The following is a 12,781-nucleotide window of genomic DNA, read 5'->3' as shown; positions in this document are numbered from 1 at the left end:
AATTGATGAGGAGGCTTACTATGTAAAATGAATAAAAGCTCAGCCTGAAAATTGGAAAGGTTGGGTGGGTGGAGATAGAACCCAAATCCTTCCTTTCTTCCATGAGGCTTTTGTGAAAACTACCAAACTAGAGAGTATCATCAGGCCTCTGAAGAGGAAACCGTATCAGTAAGAGATGGTTGAAAGAAATGAAGATATTCAACCTGAGAACTGAGAGATGAACTTGACGGCTGATCTCAGATATTTACAGAAAGAGCTTTGGGCTGGGAGAGGACAATGTATTCTGTGCTGCTGCTGAGAACAAAACTAGAATAAAGGAAAAGAAGTTATGAGAAAGAAGACATTTCCTCTGACTTGAGAAAAGCAAGAAAGTGATGGATACTCCACTTATATTGATTTGATCTTTATAAATTATAAGAATGTATTAAACTATATGCACCCCCAAAAGATGTACATTGGTCATGTATCAACAGAAAAAAGAAAATTTTTCTAAAACATGAAAAAATAACTACCTAATGATGGACATCGCCAACTAACACAACTATGAATAATTGACCCTACAGATACAAAGCAAAAGCCAATACCAGCATCAACTACACCTCAATCTACCTGATTGCCCTTTGTCAGCTTCATTTTTTCTCCTAAATGTAGTTGTTCTTAAATGCTGTTTCTCACTGGGCCTGCTGCTCTTTCTATTCCATTAATCTTTCACTTCAGGTAAGCAAGAGGGACAAATCTGACAAGATGAGCAACGGTCAAGTGATATGAAACTCTCATCCACTAATATTGGCAATCAATTGCAATTATTCTTAGGATTGTTAGTCCCTCAAGCCTCTCTTCATTAATCAGCTCTCTATTCATTCGTCCCACACCTTCTAGCTCAAATTTGCTGTGATATTGTACTGTGTTTGAAAGAGTGCCTCATAAGCAATGAAAAAAACAGAGAATCTTTGAATATTAGTTGGCAGCTGGTTTAATTAAATATCTCTCCACCCACACTGTACTACATTGATTAATTTTTAAAGAAATGGCTAAATGAAGACATTAATTATTTGTATGTGGTACATATGCTTTCATGCACACTATTGTATTTTAATTTACTTTTTAACAAGTAAGCCAATATGATTTTAAAATTATTTCTCATCTGTCATGCATGCTAATAAAGTAAAGAAACCTACTAATTTATGCCATATTAAATTTAGCCTCTTTTTTTGTGCTTTTTAGTTACATAGTTCTTCAGGAAATCAAACTAGAAAAAATGGATTTAACCTTTCTGCTTTTTAGTCCACATAAAGACATTTAGTGTGGGATATAAGTGAAATACTCCCTTTTGGCTGCCTTAAGAGCATGGAATAGAATATGTACACATTTTTCTCTTGATTATTTGTCTTTTATTAATCATTCTATGTAAAACTCAAATACAACAAGGCAAACTGATCACTCTGCAAAATTATTAACTGTCATCTGAAGCATTAGATAATTCAGTTATATTCTGCTTCTTTTGGGTGGGTATATGATGATGAGTTTTTTGGAAATTCTACAAACCACATAGAGTATGTATGGTAATTCTGCATTACCCTGCTTATTTACTCACTGGTGCCATAAAGGATCATTTATGCATATGTAAGCACATGGAGACATTAAGATTTCTAAGTGAAAAATCCTTTTGAGTTAATTTGTTATGGATTTTGAAATTTCTTAAAAATTTAAACTGTGTGTATATGTGTGTGTGTTTTGTACTTATGGACAATTGTGCAAATTGATCATAAATGATATTAACCAGAAAATTACATATAAAACTGTAGATATTAGTGAATACACTTCCATGTATTTTTTTAAACATTATACTTATGCTTCTAGACTCTCAAAAATGAAAGTTATACTGCTGCTTTTCAGATAGGTTATAGATTGTCTGGAGATCACACTCTTATTGTAATATTTAAATAAATCGTTGATTTAATTAGCCAAAGAAACAAAAATCTTAAAGGGAGTGAGACAGCTACATGGGGAGGAGTAGCTGCATTCAGTGTTTGTGAAACTCCACTCTGTTTCTATGATTCTGTCATGAGGGACACCAGATCTAGAAAGCTCTTCCTCATCACAATCTTTTTATTCTGTGCTTCCTTCTCTTTCAAAGAAGAATCTGTACTTACCATCTCTACAGTTCTCTTAAATGGAAGGAAATATTTATAAACATTGAGTTATCCTGGTTCGTGAACACCACCACCACATCCTCACCACTGGATAGAAAACAGAGAGACTTCTCTGTTATCCCTGAACAAAAGCTTAGCCCTTGTACTTCCAGAATCAAAGACAGTTCATCTCACCACATTTAATTCTGTGACCCTAATTTAATATTATTTTACCTGGGTAGTGCTGATGCTGAATTTGATCGAAGGACTACAATCAGAAATGCATTTCCTTGCACTGACCTATTGTTATTTCCTCTAAAATATATTTAGAAGTGCAGTAATCATTTAGATAATGGAAAGAAAATGGGATTGAATGTCAAAAGACATCCTCTGTCTCTGTTGCTTACTATCTGCATGACTTCAAACAATTTACTTAAATCTCCTGTGTCATTGTTAAAATGCAAGTGACAGCAGTCCACCTGAGAGGATGGCATGGGAAATATTCAAATTAATGAATGTGAAAAAGTGTTTTGTAAATATACCAGAACTATGTCTGTTCTTATGAGTATGACAAAAGTAGTTATTTGCTTTGAAATCAGCTACCAAAAAATAATATTGATTGGATAAACATACAGTCCTTGCAAGTGTACCATACACTTTATAAGTGTACCATAGACCTAGAAATCTTAGAAAATAATATATATCTAAGTTTTCCCCGTGAAAATAAACCAAAAAGTTTTCAAGTATGTCAAACATAGATTTGTATAGATGTTTGAAAATCTTTTATTCTTTTACTATTATCTCTTTGTGTATAAAAGTCTTATAATTACTTCTTTTTAAACCTAAATTTAGCATATTTCTTTTCATTCCATTAACTCAGTTGAATAATAAATTGTTTTTTAAAAAGCTATTTAAACTAATATTCTGTAATGACTTATCCAAGAAAATACCTGTTTTTTTTTTCAGAAGTCTGAACCACTATTTTGTTCTTTAGTCAAGCACATAACTAACCACATAGCTTTAAAAATGTTGCTGTATCAGTCAACCATAGGTCATTCACTTCATTCATTCTTCCATTCATGGGAGTGCCGCTGGTATGTATATGGACGATGGCAATGGGTTTTCTGTGAAAACTGTGGTAGATCTCATGGCCACTTATTCAAGGAATTTATCCCCTTTAATTTTATAACGAACTTATGGGCTTGCCTTAGCCTATATTGTGGAAACCAAACATCACTAATGGGCTCAATAAACAACTCTGGGTTTCCTTACTCATGAGACTTTAAATGCTTCACCTGTGCTTCCTTTTAGAAAACATGAAATTGAAATATTTGCTTTATTTCAAAGTGGGTGGTCTGAGGTACTAAATTGCATTGCTAATGCATGAGCCTAGAAAGATAAAGAGGAAGAATGAAGGTTCACGTGCTACTCTTACAGTCTGAGGGCATTCCACTGACCTGTCTCCTTCACGGTGGCCATGCTTCCATGGTCCGGTGGTGCTTTGCCACGATAGCGTTTTAACTGTGCAGTGGAATTCACCTGGGATTGTTCTTATCCTATGTGAGTGCTTTATTAATTAGCTTCATTCTTTCGTATTCTCAATATTAACAATAAAATTATCTAGGTATTTTTATTTTTTGACAAAAAAGTCACTTTTAATAATTCAGTTTTTAAAGGTTATATCATTCACAATAGACTAGAACAACGATTGTTTTCTTTTTGGGTCACCCAGAACTTGCCTCTAGATCTGTGATGAGACTAGTCTCTGTGAAGATACCACAACCCCAAGTCCTGAACTGGAATTCAGGAGACTTGGATTTGGGTCTTGCTCTTTCACTAACTTGTTGGAAGATGTAATCCTGTGCTTCAGTTTTATCAGATGTATCACCCAGGGCAAGTCACTTGACCTCTTTTATGCCTCAATTTCCTCATCTGTAAAAGGAGATAATAGAAATGACTACCTCTAAGGGTTGTAAGGCATCAATGAGATTATGATGATAAGGGACTTAGAACTGTACTGGGCTCATACTAAGAACCTATATGTTATCTACATTAATACTAATCTGCCTTGTCATAACTCCTGTGTATTTCACCTCACAAGGCTATACTGAGAATCAAATAACGTAAGTATTGTGTTAGTTTGTATTGCTGCATAGCAAACTTATCAACTTAAAACAACATCCATTTACTATCTCACAGTTGCTATATGTCAGAAGTCCAGGGATGGCTTAGTTGGATCCTCCAATCAGGAATTCAAAAGGCTGACATCAAAGTGTCAGCTGAGTTGTGTTCCTTTCTGGTGCTCAGGGTCTTCTTTCAAGCTTATAGGGCTGTTGGAAGCTCATAGCGATGTCATTTGATCAGCACTCAGGAGACCTCATATATTGTAAAACACTCAGTAATATATAACTAAATAATGATGCAGGGAAAGATTGAAAGCAATTACATCTTTCATTAAAATAGAATTTAACCTAGAAATTCACACAAGAAACTACCAGTACTTTGTTAATAGGAGTGCCTTCAGGGCAGGGCTGAATTCCGTATCAACACAGAGATTAGTAAAACTTTTATACATGGAAATAATATTATATAAAATAAGGAATACAGACTTAAGATTATATTTAGTGGGTGTTTTTGTTTTTGTTTTTGAAACAGGGTCTCAATCTGTTGCCCAGGCTCGAGTGCCATGGTGCAATCATGGCTCACTGAAGCCTCAACTTCCTGGGCTCAAGTGATTCTCCCACCTCAGTCTCTGGAGTAACTGGGACTACAGACATGTAGTATGCTCAGCTAATTTTTTTGAATTTTAGTAGAGATGAGGTCTCGTTTTGTTGCCCAGGCTCATCTCGAACTTCTGAGCTCAGGCAATTCTCTTGCCTCATCCTCCCAAAGTGCTGGGATTACAGGCATGAGCCACCATGCCCGGCCTGTATCTGTATTAAAACTTGACTCTACCACTCTTGGCAATATTATTCTGGATTAATTACTTTTTCTTCCTGAGACTTGATTTCTGACTCTTAAATCAGAGTAACACTGTTTACTTCAGGAGATGTACTGGGAATAAGTGAAATACCCTATGCCAAGCTATTAGAACAGTATCGGGTACATAGTGAACACTTAGTAAGTGATGACTATTGTTGCCATTGCTGTCATTATTTATTTTAATAATCTTAACATGTGGCTTAATGTCTGGAACATATTATGTGCTCAGAAAATATTACTTCTTTCACCCTTCTTCAGTATCTGTTGAGTTGAACTGGATCTGTAGAGGAGAATATTTTGAATATTATCAATCTGAACTAGGCTAAGTGGTTGCCATTTGCCTAATTTTATTTAATTTTCTACAATTTTCTTCCTCCCTTCCTTCCTGCTTGCTTGCCTGCCTGTCTCCCTTCCTTTCTTCTTTCTTTCATTGTCTTTCCTACCTTCTTTCTTCTTCTCTGTCTCTTCCTTTTATTTCTCCATCTTTTTTTTCCCAAGCAGATATTATTTTAAATTTCCGAACAACTTATGTCAGCAAGTCTGGCCAAGTTATCTTTGAAGCAAGATCAATTTGCATCCACTATGTCACAACCTGGTTCATCATTGATTTAATCGCTGCCCTGCCTTTTGATCTCCTGTATGCTTTCAACGTCACAGTGGTGAGTAAAGAGCTCCCCGCCACGTGGCCTTTAAGGTTGATTTATTTTTCCCATGTTTAGGTTTTAAATGGTTGTGGCGATTTATGCTTCCAGGGTTTTGTACCTTCTTCAATAAAGATGCCCTGATGCCCAGTGATATGCAGGCCAGATTCTTCAGTTGATGAAGTTATTTCCTTTTGACATTCATATTACCTGTTCTTGCTTTTATAAATACCCAGAGCCAAGAAACACAGAAATGCTGAATTTATCATAAATATTGACCCACTAAACAAATTCTTTTTTTTGAATTCCATAAGGATTTAATTGGAATTGCTTTATATTTACAGATTTATCTGAGGATTAATGGATTTCTTCCCATATTACATTTACTTATTCAAGGATATAGAAAATACTATACAGACTTGAAGGAAATCATCTGCAGGAATTTAAGCATCACTTTATATTACCTAGGCAGATACTTGTCTCAAGAATTTGCTGGAGAGTTTGAAGATTTTTTTTTCTGCTTTTATGACCCTTAACTCTCTATTTCTTTAGTATTTTGTTACTCATTGGCAAAACCGACTGAAGACTGATCAAGATAGAGAGGACTGTTGATTTTAAATGAAGGAATTCAACCACTTCTTAGAAGTCCTTGTAAAACTGTTGGATGTAGCAAAAACCTAAATGATATGACTAATGTAAAACTTGAGAGTTCTCTTGAATTTGCATGAATCTTGGTACCTTCTTTTTCTTGCTCTAAATCCCTTACCCTCATGTAGCCTCACAGGACAGAAAGCATATCACTTGTAGTAGTAGCCGTTTTTATAATATGATGATTGGTATTCTTAAAAGTATTAAATGCTCCCTTATAAAGAAACTTTTAGGGAGGCCATTTGTGAAGCAGTAATGCAATTTTCTGCTAGAGTAACCAATTATGGCATGTAAAAATTTATTAAACATTAGTTCAAATTAAGCAGATATTCTATTCAATTGACAGTGCTTCATAGAAATCATATTCTCTTTCAAAAATTTAAAGGCATAGTTTTAAATATTACACACAATAATCACAGTTTCAAATACATTTATTATTAACTTCAGAATGAATGTAGAATTGTGATCCCGACTTGTTAGTGCAGACTTGTGCATTTGTTAATTGCCTGTACAATAGTTTCTTTTTATTCTTTTTCTTTTTAAGTTGGGCAATTGATAGTGCCAACATCTTTAAAACGTTTGTGACTCAACTGAAAGGAAAGCTCCCAGGAAAAATCTAGTATATATCAATCACTGCTACACTGAATTGTTATCCAGGCTTTCTACAGTGCTTTTTAAGATTGAATTTAACTAGATAAGTGTACCATCATGAAACAGTAATGGCTTAAAACCATGTTTTTGCAAGACTGCAGAATAAGCATGTAATTCACAAAAGGTTAAAAAAATTTCCAAATTCCCCTGGCAAATTGTTTTAAATTGTTCATTAATTATTTAATACAATTCCATTTTAAATTAATTTGCTGCTTTGCTACTAAAAATGAATACATTTTTTATGTCCCATTTTTATTTGAGTACTGAGCAAATAAGGTATTTTAAATATGCATATATAATATATATTATAGGTATATATAACATACACTTTCATATCATTAGCATTCTCATTCCCCAAAATTAATATGGATGAAGAAATGTCTTAAAAGTCTAATTCGCATGTTTGACGAATTTTAAATATTTATATACTTTCACTACACTTCTGCTCTCTTTTCATCAATCTTATGTAATCTAACACAAATGCTTCATAAATAATACAAGGTATAGAGCAACATCTATGTCAAAAAAAAAAAGAAACAGGGGAAGGAAGAAATCTGTTTTCACTGATACTTGTTCTGCTTTTCACAGGAGTGAGCATATGAGCATTGAAAAAGCTGGCACCTAAATTCATTATCCCTCTTAAACAAGTTAGTCAGGACAAAATATTCTGTAATATTTGAACAGAAAAGCTTGTTCAAGGTATTATGTTTTCTTCTCAGGCAAATGTAAGTTATGAGGAATAACTTACGGGTTATGCTCTTTTACAACAAAGACTTAAAAAAAAGAAACAAATAAATAACAAAATGTGTTTGTCTCCCAAATCTGAAATGTGTCCAGTTAATGCATCTCCATAGGTGACATTCAGAACTGCATAAGCTTTGGCTTTGGCTCTGCTCACAATTGCTCATGGCAGTTCTTTTAAGTAAAGATCACATGCTTTTTGAAAACTAGTATGTATATCACTGTAAAAGGCACTTATAAGAGATAAAATTATGAATAAGACATAGGAAGGTTGATAGAGTAGAAAGGGCAGAAGTATGAATCCAAGTTCTATCACTTACCATCTGAGTAACTTACTTGGGGAAGTTAACACTAAAATGTCCGTAAAATGGGCATAATATAATTCCTACAGAGTTTTTGACCAGACTAAAAATGCCACATATCTATACAATGCTTTTCTAAATGTCTAAAACCTAGGAAGACCTCACAACATGTTAGTTCGCCTCCTCTCTCTCTCTTTCTCCCTTCTGGGTGATAGCTAGGAGGTGGTCATATCCATTTGGTAAAAGGGGAAACTCACATTTGATAGGGGGGTTCAATGAATGCCCCTGTCTATGAGTAGCTTACAGTTCTCATCAGTGACAAATTTGAAACAGCATCCAAAGAATCCTCTCCCTTTTCAGATACATATTGCCATCTAAGTCAAATATGCTTCTTTCTCTTATCATTCTTCAAGAGGCAACATTAAAACTTTAGCAAGAAGCTATTGACTCTGATGGGAGCAAGCATAATTTTTTTAATGCCAGTTTTTATTGACTTAAGAATGAACATAGAACTATCTGGGTCGTCTGGACACCAAGGTTCATGTTCCTAATATTTGCAAATGGCTATTGTCCTCATGTACAAGCAACTCCACACTCTTTGCTCAAATATCCCCTGTCTGGTCAGAGAAAATGGGGAGACTGTATCAAAATTATGTGTGCAGATGCCTGCCTCCATTTGGGACTTCCGTTCCAGTTTCATTTCACTTCCAAATTGTCACCTAACCATCAAATTCATCTACCTGTAAAATAAACTCCATCCCCAGTAATATATTTAAATAACAGAATAGAGATTACAAATCTTGGCCTCCGACCATCTGGCTAACCACCAGCTTGAGAAATGATAGATGAGAACTTAGCTATAAAGGAGAAGAAAGTAAAACTTGACACAGGAGAATGACAAAAAGAAATAAAAGAGCAAAGCTAGCTGTTAAGTTCTTCAAGTGTCCTTAAGAGTTTACTGTATTTGAGTATAGAATAATTCACAAGATTACAACTGAATATAATTTTGTTGAGTATCAATTTCTATGCTGAGCTTGGCATGTTTGCATCTTAACTTGATAATTTATTCATTCACTCATTTAATAAATATTTATTAAGCATTTTCTATGTGTCAGGCACTGTGCTAGGTTTGTTTTTCTTAGAGATAAGAGAATATGGCTAGCAGAGGACAGAATTAGAAGTCAACTGACTTTAGATAAATACAAAAGCAAACTCCCAATGCTGACCTTGTGTCTGATTAAGTTTTGTAAAGGAAAGAGTGCAGTTAGTTAAAGCCATAAAAAGTCACTCCTTTTCTACGTATGCTTTCCCCAAAGAAATTAGGTGACATCAAGAAATCTGTCAAACTGCATTTCCATATGATTTAATGTTTTATTTGTTGTTTCCATTTTAGAATGTTCTTTGAAGGTATGAAAAGAATGTGTGTTATGTACACCCCTTATTAATGGTGATATTGACCATTCTGGTCCACACCAATGATGCACATTTTTCAATTGGACCCTGAAGTCAATAAAATAACCCCTCAAATACAATTCTACTGCTACAGTGGATGCAAAGGCACTAGGAGACTCTTCAGAAATTCTTGTCCCTTTCATTTTAATTCCCTAAGCATGTTTAAGAGAGCACTGAGAGAGAGAGAGAGAGAGAGAGAGAGAGAGAGAGCGCTTCAGGCAAATGTTTTCTCTCTCCGTTGATAATGTTGGAGGTATAGTACATGAGGCAGAAGATGCTACTGGTATTTGTGAGCAGAACTTACTCAAGTTTTATGGGTCTACCTATTTTAAAAAATAAACTCTAAGGTATTTTTATTATCACTTTCTATGCATTTACTTCAATTTGCCTGAATTATTATTATAAAGCAATTTCCTTACACAGAGAAGGGAATGCGGGGTTGAAAAGAAATATGTATAGGGAATTCGAGATATGTACAATTCTGATACCATAATGTGTTTCAGTTGTGTATCAGAATGTAAACTACAGTATGAAATCAGACAGGGAGTGAAAAAACAATAACCCCTAATTAAGAAAGGTATTTATTCAAAGAAATTAAATTATCCTTCCTATCCTGTCCTTTATTCCAACCTCTTTAATTCTATCACTTTCTGATATAATATATCAAGAACAAAGACAATTCATAAAAACAATAATATTAAAATAATTCTACTTCATTTCCAGAATTTTTAGAATGGCTCCAAGTTAATGTTGTGGTATGACTTTAACACATGCACCAACTTGTGCTGCTCTGTCTCCTACCACAGGTGTCTCTTGTGCATCTTCTAAAGACGGTGCGACTCTTGCGTCTTTTGCGTCTGCTGCAGAAGTTAGACCGCTATTCCCAACACAGTACTATCGTCCTGACTCTGCTCATGTCCATGTTTGCACTCCTTGCACACTGGATGGCGTGTATCTGGTATGTCATTGGAAAAATGGAGAGGGAAGACAACAGCCTTCTGAAGTGGGAAGTTGGTAAGGGCTTACATTTGTCACATTTTCCATTTTTAAATTTAAAAAAAGAGTATCAAGAACTTGGAGGAAGTGAAAGACAAGTCTATAAATATATTTCTTCTTACTGTCAATTTGTCTAATTAATTTCTGTTTTTGAATCCATGATATAAGCAATTTAATTCAATAAGGTTTTCTGGAACAACCTTACATTTTTTTTGAAAATTAATGGGTTAAACTAATAAATTTTGTATATAATCAAAATAACCAGTTTGGCTGTAGAAGTGTTTAGATAAATAATGTTCAATCTTGTCTTGAAATGTTCCTATGCAGGGCTAGTAATAGTAAATCACTGGGAAACTGGCCTATGGCCTATCTTTACAATATCTTAACTAATAAGAAAATGATCACTTATATTTGAGGTGATATATTAATAGAAAAGATATTCTACCATCCTTCCCTTTAAAAAGAGAGAGTGAGAGTGAAAGTAAACATAATAACACACTCTCCACATTTAGCACACTTTGAGAATTTGTGATGGTAGAAAGGACTAGATATTTACAAGCATAATTTATAGTTGTGAGTCCCCATAACACATGGGGATTTAAGGGAGATTTTTCGAGTGTTACATAATCTGCATAAATGAATTTGAAACATTATGCACATGAACACATTTTTAAACTTATGTCAACCACAGTAAATTTATAGAAAATGAAAATTCTCAAAATTATAACTCTCTATCCCAAAATATCTGCATTTTTCTCACAGTCATACCCTTTAGAGAATTGTCACAGTACCTTATGTAGAATTTTTTTTTATTAATCTGACATTTAATCAAAAGAATCTGCTTCTTAGTTGGCTAGAAAATCCTTCACTTATCTTCTCCACCAAAAATCGATCTTGAACTTTTGGAAGAAGTTCAGACCTTTGCATAAGAGACTCCCAAGAGAGAAAAATGCCCAAACTTTTCATACCAGCACTAAATGGCTGGACATATTTGGAACATCCCTGTGTTGGCCCTCATAAATGGCAGTCTCTCAGCAAAGGACATATACAGAGCCTTCAAAGGCAGCACTGGAGGAAGAGGTGGAGACCTTAGGAAAGCAGGTGGAAGGGAATAATCTCCTGTCCAGGTTATTAAAAATACCTCTTCACATCCCAATTTTATTTCTGAGCTACACAAAACAACTGATGTGTTCTTATAATTTTTATCTTAGAGTGATTTTCTTATCTTCTTTATCAAAGCACTTTTAAATGTCTAGTTGTGGGTCCTCAATTCTAGGAAACAAAGAAAATGGGGAAATAAAACTGCCGAGTGAAAGCAAAAATATCTTCGGTAAAAATAAGATCCAATAAGAAAGAGAAGGAGAAAGAGAGAGAGAGAAGAGTTGGTTAAAAGGAGGATCAGGGTCTGAATTGTATGTGGATTAAAACATTTTCCATCTTTCAATATTGTTTTCTTCTCTATAACTTTGTCTTGAAGGCTTCCTCATCACATCATATGTCATCATCCTAATGGTGTTCAGTAAATTACAGCATTAGATCTCTGCCCTTTGTTTTGAATTCATATTAAAATTCTGACTTGTGGTCAGCACCTGATTCCTTTTTAGACCTGACCTAATTTTCCTCAGGCCCCAGACCTATACACTCATATTAATTTGTAAGTCTCGTCTAGTCTGAGAGTCTGCAGATGGGAAAATTTAGCTTATTCACACTCTCAAATTTAGTTATATGAAGAAAGGCTTTTGTTTCATTTCCAACATGGCAGGCTTGCTGCAGACTTACAATCTAGCTGCTGTTTTTCCTCCCACAACATATAGAGGTATTTGTTTATCAATTAAAAAAAAAAAAAACCTGAATTGCTTCTGTATTTACCCCATTACTTGTATTCTTGGTCCTTGTATTATGGTTCAATGTAATGAGTAGGAGGTTGTAAGCCAGAACACAATCTCACAGACAGAGCGTTGTCATGAAGTAGTGGCAAGAAGAGCATTGGACTGGGGGCAACAGACTTCTCCTGTCATCATGGTTCCATTGCTAATCAGCTGTCAGATTTGCAATATTTTTTTTCACCTGTCTGGGCCTCAGTTTCCTCATCTACAATGTGAAAAAGCTCACCATATAATTTGAAAGTTTATTTCTGGTTTCATGAGTAATGATTATCACGGATAAACAAACCCCAAAATGTGTGCTTCATATATATGTGTGTGTGTATATATATACATATATATATATATGTTTT

General features: G+C 34.5%; 1 protein-coding gene across 1 annotated transcript in view; it reads left to right on the top strand.

Annotated features, from left to right (window-relative positions):
• The window catches only part of KCNH8 (potassium voltage-gated channel subfamily H member 8), a 380,589-nt gene that overhangs the window by 240,460 nt on the left and 127,348 nt on the right, over positions 1-12,781 (top strand). The window contains 2 exon segments of the mRNA NM_001261509.1: positions 5,616-5,773; positions 10,356-10,563. Coding sequence (NP_001248438.1) covers positions 5,616-5,773; positions 10,356-10,563 — 366 coding nt within the window.

The sequence above is a fragment of the Macaca mulatta genome, chromosome 2 (genome assembly GCF_049350105.2).
Source record: "Macaca mulatta isolate MMU2019108-1 chromosome 2, T2T-MMU8v2.0, whole genome shotgun sequence".
Taxonomy (NCBI): domain Eukaryota; kingdom Metazoa; phylum Chordata; class Mammalia; order Primates; family Cercopithecidae; genus Macaca; species Macaca mulatta.
The sequence above is the reverse complement of the archived record's forward strand: the minus strand, read 5'-3'. Positions and strand labels throughout refer to the sequence as shown.